Source organism: Ornithodoros turicata, chromosome 5 (assembly GCF_037126465.1).
Source record: "Ornithodoros turicata isolate Travis chromosome 5, ASM3712646v1, whole genome shotgun sequence".
Classification (NCBI taxonomy): Eukaryota; Metazoa; Arthropoda; class Arachnida; order Ixodida; family Argasidae; genus Ornithodoros; species Ornithodoros turicata.
In genome coordinates this window covers 67,809,643-67,834,823 of record NC_088205.1, presented here as the reverse complement: position 1 = coordinate 67,834,823, position 25,181 = coordinate 67,809,643, and the positions used below count along the sequence as shown (strand labels likewise).

Here is a 25,181-nt window from a genome sequence, read left to right as displayed (position 1 = left end):
GAAGTCACAAGAGATACGATCCGCGATCAACAACAACAACAACAACAACAAATAAAGTATCTTGGCAGCCTGTTCCATTCTTGAATTGTTCCGAAGAAGAATGCGTATTTAAGGCTGTTCACACTAATCTAAACTTTCCTAAGTGGGTCATACGACAACTGTTCTCAGTACGACAACTCAGTTACTTATTATGTTGTCAAAGCTAAACATTGCATTGTTTACGAGCTCTATATAGAGGTATTTGCGGTATGAGAGATGCATCGTGAAACTCATTTTCGCATGGAGACCCTAATCACGCAGTTCTTCTGTTGCAAATAGCGCTGTGGAGGGTGAAGCCAACTTCGAAACCCGTTCTCTCCTTTGACAATAGGCGTCCATATGAAAAGACGGTGGTCAGAGGGAAAATGGAGCGCTTTATCGCTCCTTCGCAGTTCCTGGTCCCCATATTTCAATTCACTCAGCCGTATAGCGGTTCTTAATTAAGCTAGAGCTATTCCCCACTGCAACTTGTGTACGGGATGGCTGACTTCGGTCTCAGGCGAGCAAATTCTCGTTTTGCTGCAGAGTTTCTTTCTCTTTCTTTTTCGTCAGCGCCTTTGCTCATGACCATTGGCTAATCGAAAGAGGTGAGGGGATGGGGGTGAGGGGAAACGGAAGTTAAGATGTTTCTCTTGCACATTCGTGAGTGAGTGAGTGAGAGTGAAAAAGTAAACCATGGGGAAATTGGCACCACCAACGTGCACATCCATGGCTCGGTGTTCACTACTGGTTTTCTCAGTATAAGCAGTTATGGAATGAAACAGCGTGCAATTTTGAATTTAAAAAAGAAAGAGCATTTATGTTGGGGATATTTTGTATGCGGTAGCTTCTCAACGTCTTTTTTGGTTCCGTGTTAGCACCGCGAAGCAACTGTGGCTTTGAGCGGCGTACAGACATGGACAGATAGAGAGAGGACAGCAGGAAGGAGTGGGAGACAGGGAGGCGGCATTAGTGTGCAACCTGGGCCGACTTCAGGGGGAATTGTGATGACATGTGTCTGGAAAGTCTGCCGGAAAACTCAGAGAAGACCTCAAGCACAGCACAGCCGGTGGTAGAATTCGAACCCAGCACCTCCCAGTCCTCAGCATGACCTTGGGTACCACCCGCGGGCAGATGTCTTTACCTATTCGGTTTTACCCGTGCATGACGCTGGTTTGCATAGATGACAGCGTGGAAGGTTGGGATAGATAAAGTAGGAGGCGATTTCTTGTTCAAAAGTAAAAGGAACATATATATCATGAGCGAAGTTAGCAGTCGTTGAAACTGCTTTTTTTTATTATTCTTTTGTCAAATTAATGAATTAATCTGGCGCTCAAAAGCTAAGAGGTCTGATGTTTTCATCAGACCTCTTAGCTTTTGAGCGCCAGATTAATTCATTCCCCCTTCCCTTCCATAGTGGTCGTCTTGAGCATCGTCCGCACACTTCTTTATTTTCTTTGCTTGCCGGTCCTCGGACTGAACGGTGAAATGTCCAGCTCAGTCCATTTATCACGAAACTTTGGGGATGCATTCGGTAGCCACCACCGACAAAAACGGTACCGAGAGAAAACATAATGCTGACAACGGTGGAGGGCTACAAAAAACAAGAAGAAAGAGAGAAGGTAACTGATGTATGTCCGCCTGGAGGAATGACATGTGATTCCCCAGATATGCTTCACATATCGCGCCGTGTGGCAAACGATAACCGACGTGAACCCATCTAAACCTTAACCCAAAGTTGTCCACAGCGCAATGTGTCAACTTCCATGACCTAACGGGGGACGGTTGTAGCGCCTCTCGAGGAAGCTGGGGCTGTCGCAGGCGCTGAACATTGCGACGAAACGGTGTCGCTATACGCGGTGATGGTGTCTCCAAGAGGAAGTCCGTCCATGCTCAAAATGTCCGTCGAACGACAGTTCGGACAAACACAAACTGGAATACAACTGACTCGCATTTGCGGAAATGGAGCTGTGTCTGATATAAACTTGGGTTTTTACAGACCGCAACTCTTGCAAGGTCTACAAAGATTGACGAAAATCTGACTCCTGGAATGATGCCAATCCTCGCACGCTTTAATATCTGAACATCAGTGTGTTCATCGGATTCTTGCGCACTCGTTAAAGTTAAAGGTACTGTTAAGACATTTTTTCCCACAGATTGTGTGTCCGCGCCTATAGAATCTCACGGCATTCCCTATTCTGGACCGTTTTTGCGAATCAAACATGACAAATGACCGGATACGTGCAGTGTCCCTCAAATAAAATGAGCCCTATCGTACAGGAAAGCACGGCAACGATTACGCAGGTAACCTTGAAAGGTACGAATCTACTTATCTGTGCTTCGGCATCGTACAGTATTGGTACAAATTAAAAATAAATACGCAGATAACATAATCATAATAAAACAAGAAGTGCGTGGTGTTGGTGATAACTGGCATGAAGGTGAATACGCAGGGAAACACGGACGTGTATTCACACTAGTGACGCTCCCCAGAATACTCCATCGGAAGATGCGAAATACGTCATAGCTTTCTGCAGTCACGTGAGCGCGAGCGCTCAACCTCATGTCTTCACGTACACTGCTAACCGTGGTGAATATCCTGCGACACAGCCACAAGATATTCCGTAGCAGACGACAGGAAAAGACGCTGGCGGTGTCGTCTGCTAAGTGCTCAATACGCCACGCGCGATATTCCGGCACCGTGTGAATGCTTAACAAACGCGGGGCGGAACTTCTGCCCCGTGAGCAGGGTTTTCGCTATTTCTTCCACTACGATATTCCGCGAGGATGTTGTTCGTGTGAGTACACGGTGTCTCTCGTTTTGACCGTGCCACCCTGCGTTCATCATCATGTCCAGAACATAATCATCATTTTCGAATGCAGAATACATGCCTAGCCGCACAACAAGACGAGCTGCACTCTGGTGAGGTATTTTTTAAGTCTTCTTCTGCCAAGGCAGTGTTTTATAGTGAAGATATTTTACGAATTGGAACTGAAACGAAACACAGCACAGCATGTTTCGGATCTGAATTTTCCGTAACGGTCGCCCTATTTGTTTCGTCTTCGTTTCGTAATAATAGTGTTTTTCAACTAGCATCTGGAAAAATGAAAACTAGCACACACTATCATGTTTTGCGTAGCTCTTTCTAAAAGTATCAGCTGGGAAGCGCTAGACTCCGTAATACCTGGCTGCAAATCACCTACCTCCGATCTGCTATTACAAAATCTGGAAGCGGTTCCCGTGCTTTCGAGAAGGAAATACATAAACGTATTTATTTTGCGAAAGGAAAGAGAAATAAAAGCGGCGATTTTCTTCTGTAGAATCGATATAGGAAGCAGGTTGAAGAGCCAGGAGGTAAACTGTCTGGGTAGTTTATCGCTCTACCTCTCCTCGGTATGTTGTCAATATCCATTTGAGCACTTCCGTGTTTCACGATCTTTAAAACGAGGACTATATAAGATATTTTGAAAGTGTTTTGCGTTTGAATAAGAATAGTAAACGCTGTCGCTGATCTACAAGTTGTGAAACAGCAGTGTTACTCCGGTTAAATTTCGGTTAGGCTTGTATTTCCTCCATAACGTCGCACTGTCGCACGTCGCACTGTCTTCGTCAGTCCTGACGAAGACAGTGCCACTATCGAAACGTCGACAACCCTTTTAGCATTCCAAGTATCTTAAATGTAAATAAATTATCCCTTTTTTCTTACTTCCCGTACCTTCGTAGTCAGTGTTTCAATTTTCATTTCAGCTACATATATTCGCGGTCGTCCGAACCCCATTCACCAAGTATATATATATATATATACACAAAGGTGGAAGGCCGATTATTTATATACAAGGTGTTTGCTCTAACGTGTTCAGAAATTTTATTTAACGCGAGCGATAAAAGGGAAACGAGCGCTTCTTTTCGGCTACTTGACTAAGAAACAGGTGCTAATAGTGAAGCAGTACCTGTTTCTTACTCAAGTAGCAGAAAAGTACCACTTGCTTTTCTTTTATCTCTCGCTTTAAATATGATTTCTGGACACGTTAGAGCAAACACCCTGTGTATGTATGTATATATATATGTACACTCATGGAACTATGCGACAGCACCAGAGGACACGTGTTTCGCCGTGTTTGCAGCTCGTCAGCTCTGGGTAGCTGCGCATCGTTCGGAATTGGCAAACCAGGGGTCGCTCAGCGAGCGATATACACCAGGGAGGGTGACTGAGCACTCCTCAATCCCGCAAGAAATCCCACAGTGCAAGCCAGTGCATTATAATGAGGGGAAAAAGCCATTAAAGAAACAAGTAAATGACACTGCCAATTCAAGTGTCATTTACTTGTTTCTTTAATGGCTTTTTTCCCTCATTATATATATATATATATGTATGTATGTATATATATATATATATATATATATATATATATATATAAAAGTGAAATAATAAGACTTGGACTACAGATTACAGGAACGTTAACAAAAACTAATTTATTTAATGGGCATTTTAACACATAGATTAAAAAAAGAATCGTCGACGTTTCGACAGTGGCACTGTCTTCGTCCTGACGAAGACAGTGCCACTGTCGAAACGTCGACGATTCTTTTTTTAATCTATGTGTTAAAATGCCCATTAAATAAATTAGTTTTTGTTAACGTTCCTGTAATCTGTAGTCCAAGTCTTATTATTTCACTTTTATTCAACTTCGTAGCCGTCTGATATATTAACCTATTTGTTCTATATATATATATATATATATATATGTCTATAAGTCCCAAACGTCGCCACACCAGCATTGGACAGCTGTTTCGGCCTTATTGGGCCTTCATCAGCAATGCGTAGGTGGGCGACGTTTGAGCGAGCGGCGTCGGAAGGTCACGTGGAACGTGATGTCCTCCCGTCAGGGTGAGTGACTCACCTCTGAAAGCCCAGTGCGAAGCCAGTAAAGTATTAAATGACGAAAAATAGCATACGCTCTTTGGCTGCACGTTGAACATATGTCTATAAGTCCCAAACGTCGCCACACCAGCATTGGACAGCTGTTTCGGCCTTATTGGGCCTTCATCAGCAATGCGTAGGTGGGCGACGTTTGAGCGAGCGGCGTCGGAAGGTCACGTGGAACGTGATGTCCTCCCGTCAGGGTGAGTGACTTACCTCTGAAAGCCCAGTGCGAAGCCAGTAAAGTATTAAATGACGAAAAATAGCATACGCTCTTTGGCTGCACGTTGAACATATGTCTATAAGTCCCAAACGTCGCCACACCAGCATTGGACAGCTGTTTCGGCCTTATTGGGCCTTCATCAGCAATGCGTAGGTGGGCGACGTTTGAGCGAGCGGCGTCGGAAGGTCACGTGGAACGTGATGTCCTCCCGTCAGGGTGAGTGGCTCACCTCTGAAAGCCCAGTGCGAAGCCAGTAAAGTATTAAATGACGAAAAATAGCATACGCTCTTTGGCTGCACGTTGAACATATGTCTATAAGTCCCAAACGTCGCCACACCAGCATTGGACAGCTGTTTCGGCCTTATTGGGCCTTCATCAGCAATGCGTAGGTGGGCGACGTTTGAGCGAGCGGCGTCGGAAGGTCACGTGGAACGTGATGTCCTCCCGTCAGGGTGAGTGACTCACCTCTGAAAGCCCAGTGCGAAGCCAGTAAAGTATTAAATGACGAAAAATAGCATACGCTCTTTGGCTGCACGTTGAACATATGTCTATAAGTCCCAAACGTCGCCACACCAGCATTGGACAGCTGTTTCGGCCTTATTGGGCCTTCATCAGCAATGCGTAGGTGGGCGACGTTTGAGCGAGCGGCGTCGGAAGGTCACGTGGAACGTGATGTCCTCCCGTCAGGGTGAGTGGCTCACCTCTGAAAGCCCAGTGCGAAGCCAGTAAAGTATTAAATGACGAAAAATAGCATACGCTCTTTGGCTGCACGTTGAACATATGTCTATAAGTCCCAAACGTCGCCACACCAGCATTGCACAGCTGTTTCGGCCTTATTGGGCCTTCATCAGCAATGCGTAGGTGGGCGACGTTTGAGCGAGCGGCGTCGGAAGGTCACGTGGAACGTGATGTCCTCCCGTCAGGGTGAGTGACTCACCTCTGAAAGCCCAGTGCGAAGCCAGTAAAGTATTAAATGACGAAAAATAGCATACGCTCTTTGGCTGCACGTTGAACATATGTCTATAAGTCCCAAACGTCGCCACACCAGCATTGGACAGCTGTTTCGGCCTTATTGGGCCTTCATCAGCAATGCGTAGGTGGGCGACGTTTGAGCGAGCGGCGTCGGAAGGTCACGTGGAACGTGATGTCCTCCCGTCAGGGTGAGTGACTCACCTCTGAAAGCCCAGTGCGAAGCCAGTAAAGTATTAAATGACGAAAAATAGCATACGCTCTTTGGCTATATATAGGTATTCAATAAAGATCAGAAGTGGAGACGGTGCTTCTACAGGACAAGGAATAACAGGGGAACTTTATTAAAAACTAAGAGGGGGTATTCGACGTTTCGACAGCAGCGCTGTCTTCAACAGGAATGGGATATTATGGTGACGCAAGACAATTGCAAAGAATGAGAGGGGAATTATTCCCCTCTCATTCTGTATCACAGTATTTCGGAAGCCACGTTATCAACGGTCTACTAAAACACACTTATATTGCCCCCCATTTTCAGTGCATATTCCCTTTCCCCTCTTGTTTAAAGCAGTCGGAACCGTTTTCTTTTTGTTGTTTTTTTTTTAATCCACGCTTCCTTTCTTTTTTTACCTTCGACATATTTTGGAGTCTTTCGCGACGCAGACACCGAAAGTTATCCCACCCTTCTTTTTCCCTTTGTGCGCGTTTCATGTTTCTGACGTCGCGATCGAAGTCCCGCCGATAGAAAGCAAAGGGAAGAAGGCTCGTTTGCAAAGATTCCTTTTGTTCTCTGCCCCTTTTAGAGTCGCGGAAATAGAGGAAAGAACTCGTAAAATGACCACAGTAAACGTCCTTCTCTTGGAGCTTCAAAGAGTTCAAAACACCCTCTCTTTTTTCCCCCTTACTGTACGGGGAAGAAAGCGGTTGCATAACTTTTCAAGTGCTTCGCGTCGTCGGTCGCCAAATCAATTATTCCGGGCTCAAATTTTGTTTCCAGCTAACTCGTTTTTCATTCGCCGCTGACGAGGCCTCGTGTTTCCCCTGGCGTTACTTTTTTCCGTTTTTTGTCCATTAGGAGTCAGAGGTAGAACGCACATAATTCGATGAATCGCGTTGATGCTGATTTGCGAGATTGAATTTACGAGGATGCGAGCAGAGATTGCGAGTAAAAAGAAGGGATGCGAGCAAGGAAATGAGGATATTTCTTTTGAAGTTTCTGTTTTGGATAGAGTTGAGTGGGTATCGGTGCAGCGAAGCGAACTGGCGTAATTTATCAGAAAGTGGTTGAAAGAAAGGTTATATTCAATTTGTTTGTGCCGTCAGAATTTGAGCGTCAATGGGCCATGGTGTACACACACGCGCGCAAAAAGAAAATTGTGGAGGAATTGCAGCTTCTAGTCTCCTAGACTACACTTTCTCCCCATTTTAGTCCCCTGACCCTGTAATTTGCTCTCTTAATAGTCCCTAAACTTTACATAACTGCCGTGCATTACTCCCCCAAAGGACTAAAAGTTGTTTTTAGAGCGTGGGTTACGAAACGGTAAACTCCAAAAACTGTTGCTAGGGGTACAGTATAAAAAAAAACAAAACAAAAACAGATAACTGACTGTATTACTTCTGAGAGCTGAACAACTATTTGTGTTTGTACGGGGGGGATTGATTTTTATGGCTTCAGCCAACAGAAAGTTGGCTCCATTCAGGCCGCCCGAAAGCCTATGTAAGCATGTTGCGGTAAAGAGATCCAAGAGGGCTACTAAATTTCTTAACGCAAATGGCCCTCGTTATCGAGATGGTAATGTGACTCTGCGACACTGTTGCGCGCCTTCGCAAGATGAAACATTCGTGATGCGATTGCTCCATTTTGGGAAAAGTGAGAACTGCGTCTTCTCTAAATTCCCGTTCAGCGTGCGGATCAGGTGATCGAGGATGCGTGCATGGTGAAGAAGCTGGAACCACTGTGAAGAACCGTTGCCACTGTGAGGACCGTTCTGTGATCCTGAAATGGATCACGTGTGCGGTATATTCCACAGCATCGTTCTTGAAGGCCAGACTTCTCCGCCCTACAATCCTTGTTACGGATACTGGCTCCAGTTTCATCGGCGTATGCGACATGTCGTCACTTCGACGTGTCTTCGACTTCAACGTGACCGCTTCACGCAGTTCCGCAAGGTGGTGTGCATCGCCATATAGTGCGTATACTAGTGCGCTTTCACGCGCTTATTCCTGAACCCCAACAACACCGAATATCCTCTAGATGTACGAATAACGTCCTAACGAATTCGTACATCTAGAGGATATTCGGCGTTGTTGGGGAAGCCTACCGGAACTACAGCAAGGGACACCGCGTTCTAATGAGTGTCAGGTCAATCTAGGTATTCCTAGCAATGAGGAGGAAGACCAGGCGACATTAAGCGCTCTCCGCATTCATTGTCCCACCCCATCCTGTCGTCAAGAGGGGATCGCCGATCTTCAAGAAAATTCACAGGGAAGATGAGGACTCAGTAGCAGCATGACATCACGTCGCACTTCTTGTTATATATGCTCTGTAACAGTTACTTTCCCTGACGTTTCCCCACCGGTTGCCACATCCATTTGCGGTCATCTTTCGCATCATCTTTCGGTGAGCGTCGCTATTGTTGCGGTGAATCACCTCATCCCATCGCCATTCATGTAATTGTTGTTGTTGTTCCGCTCAACATGCGGCATGTCGTGCGACTTGCAGCATATGCTCATGGTGTGGCGTGTGTCCGTCTCCACAAAGAGCGCGAGGCCACGAGGACCAGCATGCACAAAGTCTATCACCGACCGTTCGCCCCTTTGCGAACTTCTGGACCGCATCTCATATACAGGGTCTCCGCCTCTTCTGGAACTTCTTCACGACGACCGAGCTTACGAGCGACCAGTGGTCGACTAATATAGTCTAGTCATAATCATGTCATCACTTCAGACGGCAGTGGGGCGGTGATGATGATCATCATCATGATCGCCTCTGTATGTGTGTTACACTTTCCGCAGGCAATTCTGACTAATCAACGTTGGAGGGGTAATGCATTAGACTCCGGCAGCCCATATAAAACCCGCAAACGCCAGATCGAGAAACAAACAAACAGCCCTTACCTTAAAACATGGAAGGTTGAAATATAACAGTCGTCGAGAAAGCCAGACAACCGCGCTTGCGTTGTGTTCATCTGGTTGTGCGTTCCTTCCTCAGAACATCTTCTTTCTATCAAGTCCTGTGTTTCTCATCTATAAGCGCTCACTGATACGTAAGATACCTGTAGCCACCCCGTGCACCTGTGCTCCGTATGTCGTCTGCCTGGGATGGGAGAGTTTGCATTCACGTAGGTTTCGAAATGCATGCAATACGTATCGTGAAGAGAGGAATTCCGAGAGTGGCTGAGCTAGAGTAGTGATGAGAGGACACAGTTCGGCATATTGCTACAAACAACGAAACGCAAAAAAAAAAGGCACTGCATTTAAATGCCGTAGCTGTATAGGGCCATCGTATGCGGTACATTTTCGGCCATACCCTTTCTTTTTTGTTTTTCTTTTGGTTATTTGTTTTCCTTTTCTTCGTTTTTCTTTTTGTTTGCCTTTATTTTTCCCCTTTTTTCCTGGGAATAGCAAGCTGCCATACCGGTGGCTAACCTTTCCCTCTTATTTTTATATATATATAATAAACATATTCCCCCCCCCCTTTCTCAAATGCTTTTCACTTTTGACTGAAAGCGTTTGAATGTGTTGTGGAACCGTTTAATTTTATTTCGTTGTTACTGTGGTGGGGTTACACGATTTCAGCGTATACCACAAACACGGTGTGGCGATCACGTGGTGGTGTCACGTGATCGCCACGGGCGTACGTACACGGCGGTTGGCCCTGTAAAGCTGTCGATTTGAAAGAAAACGAAACAAAAGGAATACAAAATTGGGGCATCGTAGGTTTCGAGGAAAACTCCGCAACTTGTTTTTTTCTCTTGAAATATACTGGCATCTCATTTCTTTTAAAAAACAAAATATTGTAGAGTGCACAAATAGTGCCAGCTTTCCAACGTCGCCCGCGTCTTTACTTTCTAACAAAAAGTAAGGAGAAAGAAAAACGTAAGACGAGAAAGTACGAGATTGTGGAGACAGAAAGATTTCTCTAAGCCTTTCGATACACGAGAGGCGACGGAAAGACGAAAAGAAAAAAAAGATAACACCGCTAAGCTGCTGCACTTAGAAAAAAAAAAAAAAAATCACGTCGTTCAGTTTCGATTCCTGCGTTCTTTTTTTTCTTCTTTTTACATTCTTGGCAAACTGGGACGAGGACCTCTCCATTCTCTGAGGCCGATAACATAAATCGACCTGTCTTCCTCCTCTCTGGCACGTTTTTCTACTAACGCTGTGTTGTGAACTGGCTATGCATGGTTCTATCTGCTCCTCCAACAGAAGCGCCGCTGTTCCTTTGAGCAACAGGGTTCTTTTAAAAGTACCGATTGGGCCTGATACTGTTTTACGATTTCGTTCACGTCGGAAAGGAAGCACCGAAGTGCACATGTGTCTCGCGCGGGTACTTTTATGTATGTCGGTGTCAGGATGCTCTCCTAGCAGATAAAAGGTAGATTTGGATGATTGCTTTTTTTTGCTGTTGTTGTTGTTGTTGCTTCCTTACGATAGAGTTTCAGTTTGCAGGAAAGCAATGGAAAGCGCGGTGAAAGGTAAAGCTGCATTGGTGAGCCACATATGCCTTACGAAAATCAGGAGTGGATAGTAATAGCTGTAGAACTGAGTAACTGAGCACTTCATTCTCATATCTCACATCACACATGTTTCGCGTGTAATGGGGTAGTGTACTGCTCTCCAGTGGTGAATCACCCCAGGTTATAGTCACGATTTATTTGTTTTTGTTGTTGTAGAACTGAGTGATACATAACGCAATAAAGTGGGATTGACTACACTCTGGCCTGTAATAAGTAAGAGGGAATGAGAATGACAGTGAAAGATGATGATGATAAGGTGATAAGTAAATTCTTAAAAAATACGGAGAAATTGAATTCGGCACCCGACCACCGACCAATTGTGCAACTGAACAAAAAAGTAAAAAGAAAAAGAAACATGATGACAGTTCAATCGACCAGTGGAGAGACCAGTGGAAATGACCAGTGGAGAGTACTTACTGACTGTCCGCATGCACTTAATGGGGGGGGGGGGGATATGTTTAAAAGAAAAGAAAGGTTAGCCTTGCAAAGAGCCGGCTTGCTATTCCAAAGAAAAAGAGGGAAACGAAGGAAAAAAAGAAGAGAGAGAAGGAGAAAAACGAAAAAAGAGAAGCATAACAACGGAAAACAAAAAATAACAGAAGAAATATAAGGACGTGACAAAGTCACATAACAACGTGCTATAACAACGTCACCAAGTCACATGTCGTTCATGAGTCCTGAGGCTCTGAGGAAACAGAGAAGAGCGGCAATGATGGCCCACTGGTTGGGGTGCAGGACGGGGCCAAGGAGAGTGCCCAAGGAAAAGTCATTACAGCTAATCTGGAGTAGACTGCAATGGAGGGTGTTCTGATGATGAAGGTGCTGTTGACAATACATACGATTGAACACTTCATGTTTGGCCGGATAAATGTGAAACATGATGACTTTCATTTCGAGTTTGACAGTGAAGGGGTTATAGAAAAAGGTGAACGCGGATAAGATTAACAGCTTGGAGGAGGTGGTATCCTTTTACATGAGTCCTGATCGCAAATGCTAGAATGTGCCGGATGCCCTGGGGTGGCTCTTGACCCGTGGCCTCACTCCAGGACTGCGACTCCAGAACTGAAGCTTCTTCTGGTGACGCGTGTCGGTAGCTGGGTGACTTTGTCGTTGTCCACGGGCCGCCACATCACTCCCCCCTTGAGACGGAAAGCGGCGACGATGATGAACAACAACCTCGTGTTAGCCGCAGGCGGTGAGCAAAGATGACCCAGGGCGATATGAGCTACCGATGTCGTATACAACATCACCGTATCGGCAACCTCTCGGAACCCGAGCATGTAAGATCCGCAACCGCGATAGTTGCAACAGCTGTTGCCGCAGGGCGGGAGAAAGCCGCTCCCACTTTCCGCCTTTCGTCGACGCTATTTTAGCGGCGTGCCGCACATTCTCGACCTGTCGGAGGCGGTTTAGCGGAGGCGGCATGGATGCGCGCGGCAAGCTGTGCAGGCACATCTTTACCGCATGTGTGCGCGCAAGGGATGGCACACTTCCACCCCATTTTGTATTCAATGCGTGCTCTTGGTTATGACTCCCCACAGGGGATATCGGCAGAAGTAATTTTGGGGGACAGAACGCGGATATCTACGCACACGGCGGAGGCGTATATAGTACCCGCGCGGATTTTTATATGTATCTACAAACAAAGGATGTCGCGCGATTAGCCGCCTCTGACGTCACGGGAGGCATATCAGTGAGTGAGACGACTGCGGGAGGTGTCGTGTGGTTGCGAGAGGCAATAGTAATGGCCGAGGTACTCGCTCCTCTGACGTCACAGCTTGACACCAGGGATTTCTATTATTATTAGGGTCTGGATTCTTATTATTATAGGCATTTCTACTACTACTATAGGCGTTTTATTACTAGGATTTCCTTTTTCTCGTTGCGAATAGATCTCTTGCGCTATTCTGCATTTAGATTGAGTCTTTCTGTAAAATGTCTGCATAAATCGCAGCCTAGAACTTTCGACATTCTCTTTCGACACTCTGACGTCAACGTCCCTACCTTTCCCCGTCAGTCGCATGCTATGTCCAACGTGTGACCTGCATTTGTAAGGCGTTGTTTTCGAACAAATTCTTTTTTTTTTCTTCAGACATTCAGAGGTATGTGCTAATTATTCAAGCAGCAAAGAAGTGTATATTTAACATCGCTCGAAACTTTGTTTCTTTCATCAAGCAGCCCATTAGGAGCCACTAAGCGCAATATTTCCGCTGTGCGGTGTATTGTCACCGACTATTCAAATTTACAAAAATGCCGCGAGAAAGCAATCATCGACCCGGCCCGATCTCTTTGCCTGACGTCAACAGGCCCTGCGTGGCACGAGGCTTGTGCTCTGCTCTCTGTGCATGAGCTCTCGTTGCTGCTGCTACGGCGCTTCACCCGCGCCGGACCAGACATCAGGAGCCACCTGATTCGTCCTCCCACCGGGACTGGGAACGTCACGAAGTGACGTCGACGTCCCTCTCCCACTTACACTTTCGTTGAAGGAGTGGTGCGTTTCCAAGGGGTGTTCAAATCAGAGGTCCCTATCATGCCGTACAGGTCAGCTGCGCTCGTCGTTCCTTCGCAAGAGCTCATGTTATTCGTTTATTTAATTCATTTATTTATTAATACTGTAAGTCTTCAAGGGCAAACGCGCGTTTCTTTGCGCAACACGCCGCATCCAAAGACGAAAAATTTATGGAGGTGCACTTCACTGCTCCTTTAATGATTGCACAGTCCACACGGAGCACAAAAAGAAAAGAAAAATGTATGTTTCGCAACGAAGTCTCTTTCATCGCAGCAAGGGTAATGGAAGAAAGGTTCATTAAAAGAAATGCAGTCGGCATGCACTTTGGTGTTTGTTGCTGTCATCTACATAAAAGTACCTGTGCAAGTAGATGTTTGTTTACGCGCGGCTAAGAGCACTTCCAGCTCTCATGCGTGCGTAATTACTGCCGTTTGGCCATTTGTGGCACGAAAGCAAAACCTTCAGTAATTCCGGCCGTGCATTGGGAGTACTCTCAGAAGTAGTATCCCTTTCCGGTAATGTATGTTTATGTTTATGCGACGCAAATCCGTATAGGCTTCACTCCAGACAGAAAGTACACAGCACTCAAACTACACTGACTACATGCACTTAAGTAAAGGGCACTCCAGGAGCGACCTCTAATGGTCTTTTTTTCGTTGTAAGCCACACGGCATTCAGTAATGAGCGTTTTAGGAAGGCACATATGTTGACTGAGAAGGCTGATTAATTATGATAAGATGCGTAGCGAATGATGTCTGATCTCATCGGGGCCAAAATGGTTAATGCATTCGTTTTAAGCAGCGTCTGCCGCGAATTATTAAGCGTGCTCTGTGTCCTCCGTAAATCATATCGGGTAATGATGGGTAACAAAAATGAGTTAGTGTTGTAAGCGGACGAAAGCAAGAGATAATTGCTTGGCGGTTAATTATCCGAGCTACGGCGGTTCTTTATTAATTGGTGCGGAGAAGAATGTGCCACTGCACGTTCGGTGGGCGAACGTCGTAAGTGCTCCTCCCTAAATAGGGTCAGTTTCGCGCGAAAATTGAACCGAATAGAGTATTATCTCACGGGTGGTTGTCACGGTAAAGACTGGGAGGGGGCAGGATGGGGTTCCACCAGTGGCTTGAGCACTAGAATGTGTTCTGTGCCGTCGTCTCCTTTTGCCTCTGCTATCAACTCAGCGGCTCCGTCGTCAAAGTCCCTCGTGCGGGATAAATGGGGAGGCGCGTGGTTTTAACAGGATTTTATCCGGACTTGATGCGGTTTTAACAGCATTTTATCACGATTTTATTCAGTTTTAAGAGCAGTTTATCACGATGTTATTCAGTTTTAAGAGCAGTTTATCACGATGTTATTCAGTTTTAAGAGCAGTTTATCAAGATGTTATCCAGTTTTAAGAGCATTTATCCCGATTTTATGCGGTTTTAACAGCATTCTAGCACGATTTTATTCAGTTTTAACAGCATTTTATCACGATTTGATCCGGTTTTAACAGCGTCTACCCGTATTTGAAAATGATATATTTCTACACGCAGACCAGGATGTCACGTGGATACCCGTGCCGAAACAACCCCACACACATGGACCTCTAGTCATAGTAGCAGGAGGACCACGCGGGTCGTCCTGTACTTTGTGGAATCGCATTTCAGCTATCACCCTAAGGGGAAAAAAGAAAATAATTTTACTCCTTTGGGGTCTAAATACACTGTCACAAAAATTAGTTCAATTCGGGAGTAAATGAATGCCACAGAGTGGGGACTGCTGTGTTCTAAAAGTCTCAGGTACATAATTCGGGTGGATGAATGAACATACTTCGAATCAAACCGTCAACCGTGATAAATATGTCGAGTGACATAAAATCTTGCGTCATGCATTGGGCACAATTTCGCGAGAAAGAAACGCGAACTATTTCCTCCTCCGCGTGGGAGGAAAATTGCCAAGTTATCTAAAACTTGCTATGTTGATCTCAGTCCATCAAATTCACGAACAGCACGTATTTACGTAGACTGTTGCCTTCAGAAGATCATTTGCGAAGGTCAGTGACCCTTTGGAGTTCTGGGGACTCAATTTCATGGTCAGGGGACTGAAATGGGTAGCAATCTAAGGGAAGTAAAAGCTGCATTTACCTAGTTCTGTTCTTTTAGAGTGTAGTTGGATGCACCGACAGAGAGCGTTTCATTTCTCGCCCATTTGGTCGCTTTGCGTCACACGCATTTTATAAACTGAATGTCATCGCGGGCACTTTACCTGATTGCAGTAACTTCTTATCGACTCGAAAGTGCAGTCGATGACTGGTCGCGTAATTTCGAACAGGTCGTTGAATTTGAGTGGTTTTCCTCTTTTCGCCTGCCTCCAGAGGTGACTGGTGATTCGTAGTAATCCTTTGCCGGCTTGAACGATGGAGAAGTTTTTCGTGAATACCACGTGGAAAGGGAAGGCAGCACACATCGTCTTCACACCGATGGGAAGGTCGTCGGGACGGTTGCTTAATGTGTCCGCTGCAGTGCTGGAAAGGAAGCGAGTAAGTAATGACAGGTGTGCAGCAATATATTTACAGTAATACACGGCTATACTAATTACTGTCAGAACGCGCAGTAATGATCTCGGGTGTGCCAACGGTATCTAGATAAAGGATGTCTCGGCGCTTAAACGACGTGACGTAATCATTAAAGGCGCGTTCCCAAGCACGTGATTTGCGAGAGCGACAGCAACAATTTTTTTTTTTTCAGTTCCGCGCAGGCGGTAGCGACAACAGGTTTCTCGCAACCGCATGGCTTGGTTGTCGCCATTGCTTCCGGTTCCAATCGTAATCGCATGTAAATCGTTCAACGAGAAGCCGAGGCAAGAAAAAAATTGTCGCTGTCACTCTCGCAAGTCGCGTGCTTGGGAACGCGACTTAAGAGTCCACCAATCACGGTCGTGCTTTCGGCGGTCGTAGCTGTGGAGACGAATCGCAATCAGCCGCATCGGCAGCCATTAGAAGCCACGGGAGGACAACGTTTGAAATCGTTTGTGGCGATTAAGTGCCGCACACGAGATATCGCGACAGGGTGTTACACGAGAGAGTGACCCCTAATTATTAAATAAAATAAAATAAAAATAAAACCTGCGTCAGATAAAAATGGGAACCCTTCTGAATGACACCTTGTGAAGGTTTTTGCCACATATACAGGCGGTTTCTATCAGTGTACGTTGCTAATTAGGCTTATTTGATTAATTCAACTCGAAAATTTGCCAAGAAAAGGTAACTTTTTTTGCGTTAATTAGAAAGTCCGTTGCCACCACATGCTAATGCTAAATGCTAATTTAAAGTTTCTTAAACTATTCCCTAATTATTTGACACCCGGAAACTTTCCATCCCTGCAAGCGCACTTTCGCATTGCGCAGCGCCCAGAGACACTTTCACTGCGCATGGAAACAGCATGAGAAAAACAGAAAAAAAAATGTAGGGCGAGGACCGGGTGCAATCACGCATTTTATCTTCGCAAGCTTATCTGTTCGCAGTCATCAGTTACTGATAACCACCGACATCGGATGTTGTTCTAAACGGAGGCGGCAAAAAGGGGATGGACCTGGCTTCTTACTGTCTTCTGCATTGTCCTTTGCTCCTCCCCATACTTTAGGGGGGGGGGGGGGGCAACTTGACCGAGAGCGCGCCTTGACGAGGACGGGCGACGGTTTTTCTGGCGGTTGTTACGTGTTTTCGCGTGTCAAATTTTTCTGGAAACGTTGTGAAAGATCCTGCATTTGTGACTGAAATTTTGTGTTGTGGCCACGGGCTTTCTAATTAACGCAAAAGAAGTTACCTTTCGTTCGCAAATTTTTGAGTTCAATCAAGCTAGTTAGACAAATTAATGAGGTACACTCATAGAAAACACCTGTTTGAGTAGCAAAAACCTTCACAAGTGTCGTGCAGAAGGTTTCCAACTTTTATCTCGCATAGATATTTGTTTTTCATAATTAGGGTTCACTCTCTCGTGCAACATCCTGTAGGTCCACGTGGGGAAGGGGTGAAAGGAGGCATTAAACAGGCCTCCTGTATCTAGGTGATGCTGGCAGGGCATAGTGTCCGGAGAATAACCTTACGCCTGCCAGGAGCATTAATTAGTTTCTGCCACTGGAGGCGACAACTAAAGAAAAACGGACCAGTGGCTGTGTGGTTAAGATAACCGCTGTCAGCTTCAAGACTGGAAGGTGACCAGGGTATGAATCCTCACACCGGCTGTGTGTGGGGGGGGGGAATATGTTTATTGCGAAAAAAAAGAGGCAGGTAAAAAGGAAAGGTCAGCCAGGCAGGAGCCGACTTGCTATTCCTTGTAAAAAGAAAAGAAAGAAAAGGAAAAAAAAACAGAAAGGGGGAAAGACGCAAGCGGCACATGGGCAGCAGAGGGGCATGAGTACACGACCGCTCAGAGGCAGTCCAGGAGCCCAGTGTCACCCAGGAAGCATATGAGCGCTCTGGTAACAGCCCATTGCTTCTGCCCTACGGGGCCCAGTAGGGTGGCCAAAGACAGGTCTCTGTGCCCCAGGGCAGATAGACGGTGCGTGAGTGCGGTCCGAGGAGCGGCATATCTTGGGCAGGTCATGAGTAAATGATGGGTGTCGGCGTCGGTGGAGCAGGAGGGGCACGCCGAAGAGGGACGCTGCTTGATCTTGAACAGGAACGATGGAGTACGGGCGACATTCAGGCGAAGACGATGCAGAGCCGACTCTTCCTTTCGAGACAGCCGTAGCGACACACTGAAGGCCATCTTCGGGTCAATGCGGTGGAGGAAGGTGTTGGCTGCGACAGTGTTTTCCATGAAGAGGTGGGTGTCGAAGGAAACGCGCCGGCGGATGTGTATGCGGCAGACGGATGGTGATAACGGGATGACAGTGTTGCACTCAGCTGCGCCATGAGCGCGCTTCGCTGCTGTGTCGGCACGTGTGTTTCCCGGCAAGCCAATGTGGCTTGGCACCCACTGAAACCACACGGAGTGGCCGGAGGTGACGAGGAGGTTGTGCACAACCAGGATCAGTGAGCGGATGTCAGAAACCACTTGCGAGCGAGGCGAAGACAGTGCCTCCAGCGCCGACTTGCTGTCTGTGAGGACTGTCCAGCTTCCAGGTGGACGAGCGGATACAAGCTTCAGTGCTTCGTGAATGGCTACAAGCTCCGCTTCGGTGGGCGACGTTTCGTGGGGAAGCTTGAAGGCTTGTTCGATGTTTTCGGAAGGGAGGAACAGTGCTGCTGTGGAGACGCCCGCGGAGACCGAGCCGTCGGTATATATCTGCAGTCGCTGGCTGTGTAGGGCGTCCAGGTGCTCCAGCACGAGGTACCGCAGGACAGGCGGGGGATGGTCGTTTTTGCTCGTGATGCCAGGGATATGTGTGTACACGGTGGGTGTGACCATCGACCACATTGGTGGGGTGTAAGACGAAGTAGACGCAGTTGATGGGACCGACACCTTCAGTCGCCGGACAGCGGCACCGAATGCCGACGCAGGGCAGTCATGGTCGATGTCCCGCAAGTGGTGGGCGGGATGACGAGTAAGGTATCGTGAGTAGGCGCGGAGGGTTTCCACGTCGCGCAGAATGTGTGCTGGAGACTCCTTGCCCTCTGCTAGAACCAGGTATGTGTCTGTCGTTTTGGGAACACCCAGGCAGACGCGCAGGCTGCGGGCCTGGATGTTGAGGAGCTCGCGTTCATTGGCTTTGCTTACGGCGTGGAGGACTGGGAGGCTGTACCTCAGGGTTCCGGTCACCAGGGAGGTGTGGACGAGCTTAAGGTCGGTGCAGGTAGGGCCCCATGACGTTCCAGAGATCCGTCGCAGGACATTGACGAGGACAGACAGCTGGGAGGACAGAGCTTTGATATGTTTGGACCAGGTGAGGCCCCAGTCGATGGTAATGCCCAGATACTTGTGGTGTGGCACGAACTCCACCGGCAAACCTGCAACCCGTAGCGGGAACTGGCGGAATGACCTGGGCGTAAACGCCATGGCGACCGTCTTGGATGGTGAAACAGACAATCCCCGGTCGGTTGCCGCTGTCTGTGCGCTTCTCTGAGTTTCCGTCGGAAGCTTTATGAAACATGGCAGCAGAGTTCCCTGTCAAGTCGGGAGGCGCTATTCCCGTCCCACCGAGCAGCATACCGTCGAAATTGCAGGCACGTCGCTGAGTAAAGGAACATCGAGAGAGAGAGAGAGAGAGAGAGAGAGAGAGAGAGAGAGAGAGGGAAGCTTGAGAGAGAAGAATACGGTCATGTGATATCCTTCGTGAGCTGTACAGAGAGGCCAGTTCATGTCTGTTCCTGTTGACAGATTTTCAGGACAAAGGTGCTCTAAGGGAAAAAAGGAGTACATTGGCGAGTAACTGCAGCTTCTAGGCCACTAGATTGCAATTATTCCTTATTTTAGTCCCTAACTCTGAAATAATTTACTCCCTAGCCCTGCTAAATGTCCCTAACCTTCTATGCATTTCGCAAGAAAAGGAGGGGATATGTTTATCAGAAGACAAGAGAAAATGGGAAAAAAAGAGAAGGAAAGGTCAGCCAAACGGTGTGTGAACTTGGTATTCCGCGAGTAAATAATTAGAACGAAAAAAAAAAAGAAAGGCGAAAGAAGGATGAGAGAGACGAACATTTCGTACAGCACAAAGAATACTTTCAAAGGCCAGCGTGCTTGAAAAAAAAGTCGTGGGGGACCGCTTAGTCGACCGCATTCGTTGTCGATGTGCCTCTTCAAAGAAGTGCAGCTCCGCGAAATCTTCCCTTTCCTACTATGTTACAATGGTTGTGAGAATTCTGTCACCTGTTCGGTCTTCTTGGAGCGCATTGTCGACCGAAGCGTCGAGACAATCCGCTAAGAAGTATTAACTCGGGCCGTTTTAATTCCCGCAAAGTTTATTTTCATTTCTAATGACTCTTTTTTTTTTGTTACTGCTACGAGGTTCTTCGGCGGTTAGACAGAACGCTACGGGAAATTGAATTTTCCCTCCAGGGACGATTCGCGGCTATCTAAACGAGGTTCTTGCCTTAGAAATAACGTCACTGTATACTTTGCCAGGCGCTGGTGAAGGAATAATAAGGTGAACGAATAATCCATCAGAGCTGTTTTTATGACGCAGTTTCCTGTCATGCGGCGGTAGGTATAGGCCGCCTTGACAGCTCTGTAGAACCGCATCTCCATACGCACAGGGTGTTCACGTTAACTATGGACACCGGCCTGGGCGGAACAGTTGGTGCAGCACCTTTCGTGCGAAAAAAAACGGCAGATTTGGTGGCCATTTTTGTTGTACCACCATAAACACGCTCTATATTAAACGAGTTATTTGCACGAAAATCCTCGCTCTACTAGAACCACCATTCGGAATGATATCGTTTCCGTTCCTAATTTGTTGAAAACTGGCCGCGTACGTCCTTTTGTGACGATTTGGATACGCGTTGATTGTCACAAAAAGGCGTTGATCCCGCTCTCCCTTAAAATCAGAACTGTATCATTCAGGCGCATTGGTTGGCGTGTTGTGCAGTGAAGCTCTGATTTTAGAGTCCATCATAACATTCCCTATTTCTGCTATAGAAGGTGTAGAGCATGCTGATCGTCATCATCTATTGTTGTTGTTATTGTTGTTGTAAAGCATGTATTTTAAAACTGATCGTGTTAGGGTGCACTGAATGCGAGAACTTGAACGTTGTCCGACGTGTCAGTCCCTCTTTTCAATGCGTTCTAGCATCATCAATTTCTGTTGTTCGCATCTCATTTATTTTGTACTGATGCAACAATATGCCTTTTTTTTTTACTTAGCGATTTTGTGGAGGTAAACACGGAGCGAATAATAACCCCCAAAATATTAGAAACCCAGAGCCACGCGCACAAAACAGAACAGGAACTCCGTTCGTCTCTTTAATGTAATTTCCCATTCAGTTATTCTCCAGCGAACGTGATTGATGCTTACCTGGGAAGCAAATTGCTCTTCCCCTCCTTATTGGCCTCCGTTATTTCCAGGATGACGTGCGCTCTGTCTCCGAATTCGGAGACCTCGGATATTTTTGCCGTCACTTCGGTGCCGAAGAACTCTTTTCCGACCACTTTGACAATTCCCAGCACGATGGGATGGAGAGCTGCGGAAGAAGCATTCATTATTCAAAGGAGGTAGAGTCAAACGTCTCGATGTCTGCCTGTTGCCGTATTACGAGTGTGGAATTTTATGGACGTTTACTAAAACGACAGTTTGTTTGTTTGTTTGCAAAGAAAAAAAAAAGAGGAGGAGAAATCCAACTTCTCAGGTGCTCTACTCGCAAGTTCGCTACCGACAGAGTATTTGGCCTGTAACGATACCCTTCAGCCTTTGCGGGATTCACCATGTATTTTTAAAATCATATAGCCCTTTGAGGAGTTGTTTGCATGAAATATATATTGGCTCGTATATGTCGCTGATCTCTAGTGCTCAATGAGGCTAGCTTTCTCGTTGTTGACTTTAGAAACTTTGCTACTGCGCTCGGGAGATGACAAAAGATCACATTTCGTACTTGACTCGCTTTTGTGATGACTGACAAAGTAAGGGTGCCTCGAACGAGAGTTCTAATCTAACGCTAGATTGCCTGATTGATTTGTAAAAGAAAGAAAAAAGGAGATGTTAGTCCCAAGCCAATCTCACGCTAGAAAAATATATCTTCGCGAACGAAACCGTTAGTTTATAGCTTCCCTCTTCTCTCCCTCTCAAGAACAGCGAAAATGCGGAGCGTCCTCCCGTTGGTTTCCTTAAACGATCTCCTGCGAGGATTGGACAAATCGTTTGAGGACACCAATAGGAGGTCGCCGTTGTAGCGTCTTTTTGAGGAGGAGAGACGAGGCAAAGCGCATGTTTACACATAAATCACGGACAACGCGACGAACGAATTCCGTTGCTTTTGTGTTGGTGTCAAGGTAACATAATCTTTGATTCCGCAAAAAAAAAAGAATGCACTTGAACTCCTTTCTAAGATATCGCAGATTATAAAAAAAACAACGCCAATACGCAATGCAGCCGCGCTGGAACCTGCCCGCGATTGCTATTTTTGTCTCACATTTCTTGAAAAGTGACTGCATTGCGATCACAGGGTTAAACGCTCTTACCATATATTTAGTTACCTGGGAGAAAAGTACATGGTCGAGTGAGTCGAGAGCGGAGGTACGGCATAATAAAGCGAAATGAAATGGAGTCATGCAAATTGAACTTGTGCTGTCCGACTGATCGAATACTTTATGTAAATTCCCTCGACGAAGCTGAATTGTAAACGTTTCGAGCGCATTACTTGCGCATTCTGCGTAGCTACGAGGCTTTTGATTTTTTGTATCGCTTTGAATGTTGAGGCGTGATTACTTGGTAGAATAATTACCCGTCCGTTCAACGAATGGGTGTCATTTGAGAAATTTGTTCCCGTTGGAATTTTGTTTCCGAACATTTTAGATTTGTTTCTGGAATAGGAAGGAATGAACGCAGGCAGATCGAACTTGCACCAGCTTGTATTATTTATGGTTACTCTGTGGAATGTAACGCGCGGTGAAAAGCTGAAGATCGAAAGGCTCGAGGGCAAAATGTAGCGAACTGCAAAGTGTAGGAAATTGAGAGATAGCCGTTGGAGAATGTTCAGGGGCAGGTACGCATAATTTTGATGAGTGAAAGTTTTGCTGTTGGCTGAAACGTTATTGCACTAATCGACATTTTGCGTCCACCTGTTTTACTGTTAAGTTTGTCCAGAATACTGTACGTAGCATCGTGCATCATTCACTTAGTCCGTCCCATCCCGGGCTTTCGTGAAGTACGTAAGTTACTCGGCGGCGAAGTACCCTTCCTTATAATCCATAAAAGCAGAAAAGTAAATGTGAAGTCATCTAAGCAGCACAGACTTACTGAAAGTTCAAGTGCTTAGGGGCTGGTAGTAGACCTACCACCAGACCCTGTGGATTAGGACTTCAGTGGATTAAAGGACACCCGTGTCATTTAATCGAGTGAATGAGGACAAGAAGACGAGGGACAAGAAGATGAAGACAGGTAGCACCAAGAATGAGGACAAGAATAATGGGGACCTGAGCTATCTGTCCTTTTCTATGTACTTGTGTTTTTAGTCCATTATGCAGCCTTGCACCTTTAGAAATTGCACGCAGCATGGTTTTTAACGATACCGTTGAGCGATGGTTCTTAATGAAACGACGTTTAGCACTGCTCGAAACCCTGGTTCACTCATCAAGTAATCCATCAGAAAACGCAGTGCAAAATATTTTGCACATATATACGGGCTCTGAAGGTTTTAACGGGGTTTTTATATTAGATTAGATATTTTTATTGCTTAGAAACAGTATAGTTCAAATACATGGAAAATTGGGCTGAGAGGGCAAGCCCTGTTTCTAGAGGGTGTGCAGATAAGTCTTCACTCTCACGCTAGGGGTTAGCTATGGTCGTCGTCGTTTCGCAAGAGCGCTAGAGTGCATGTTATTTCGTTGCTTCATCCGCCGTTATCGAAACAGAAAAATATGTAGTGCTCCTTTTAATGCATAATAGGACACTCACCTTTGCGATCGCTGTAGTAGTGAAGTAGAATTTCCCCGTTCGGGCCCGGCATCACTCGAAAAGATGGGGCCCGCATTCCCGGATAAGTTGAGGCTAAATGGTCGTGCAGGTTGTCCAGGTTGGTGAGAAAATCCGCCATGTTTGATCCCAAGACGCGCAAGATGTGGTCGTAGCCGTGTTGCTGGCAGAAGTACAGGAAATGCTCCCCGAATGCTTCGAGACAGGTATCCAGGTCCAGACCTTGACGGGAAAGGGGGGGGGGGAATATGTTTAATGCAAAGTAAGAAGGAAAGGGAAAGGTTAGCCACGGTGTGGGCTTGCTATTCCCTAATGCTTTCAAGCAAACAGAAGAAAACAGCTGGGGTACAGAAAATTATAAAAAAATACAGAAGTAACAGCTCCTTCACTAATCGTTGCGCATCAGAGAATGCCCAGGAGTTTAGATTCCCGAAGGAATCGTGTCAGCGCAGACGTGACTTCAGCGTGCTGGGTAGGGCCAAGTAGCACCGCGAGGGAAAGCTCTCGGTAGCCTAGATGAGCAAGGCGGCGCCGGAGACTCGATCGGTGGACTTCGTACAGCTGGCAGGCAATGAGAATGTGTGGCACATCGGCTTCTACGTTGCACGTTGGGCAAAGAGGTGATGGGTGCTGATTCATCTTAAATAGGAGGAGAGGAGTTCGGACCACATTCAGCCGCAGCCGATGAATCAGCGATTCCTCGATGCGCGGGATGCGGCCAGGCACAGCATATGTCATTAAAGGGTCAATGGATTTGAGGAAGGCATTGGTGCGTATAGCTTCTTGCTGAAAGAGCTGTGTGCGGTTGGCAGTGAAGCGGCGGATTTTCAGCTGGCACATAGAGTGCGCAAGGGGAAAGACAGTTGGTTGCTCAGCCTCGTGGGCTTGCCGAGCAAGAGCGTCAGCACGATCATTGCCTGAAATTCCGACATGGCTCGGGATCCATTGGAACACCACTTCGTGTCCCAGTGATACAAGTTCAGAGTGCAGGGCGATGATCGTGGTATAGGTGTCACTGATGACTGCGGCAGAGTAAGAGGCCAGCGCCTCCAGAGCCACTTTACTGTCAGTGAGGACCGACCAGGCCCTGGGCGCACACGAGGAGACATGTCTCAAAGCTGCCAGTAGTGCGAATGCCTCGGCCTCAGCAGATGACATCAGAGGGAGCTTGAAGCCGTGCTCAGCTCCATCCTCTGGGATGCAGAATGCAGCAGACGACCCAACTAGAGAGACTGAAGCATCGGTGCGTAAAA

The 25,181-nt window shown here is 46.6% G+C and overlaps 1 protein-coding gene across 2 annotated transcripts in view; it reads right to left on the bottom strand.

Moving 5' to 3' along the window:
- LOC135394628 (guanylate cyclase soluble subunit beta-1-like) overlaps positions 1–25,181 on the bottom strand; it is a 193,102-nt gene that overhangs the window by 39,097 nt on the left and 128,824 nt on the right. For both annotated transcript variants that reach the window (XM_064625460.1, XM_064625461.1), the window contains 3 exons: positions 23,911–24,150; positions 21,316–21,481; positions 15,628–15,886 (listed from right to left, as the gene is read on the bottom strand). In XM_064625460.1, coding sequence (XP_064481530.1) covers positions 15,628–15,886; positions 21,316–21,481; positions 23,911–24,150 — 665 coding nt within the window. The remainder of the gene's footprint in view (positions 1–15,627; positions 15,887–21,315; positions 21,482–23,910; positions 24,151–25,181) is intronic.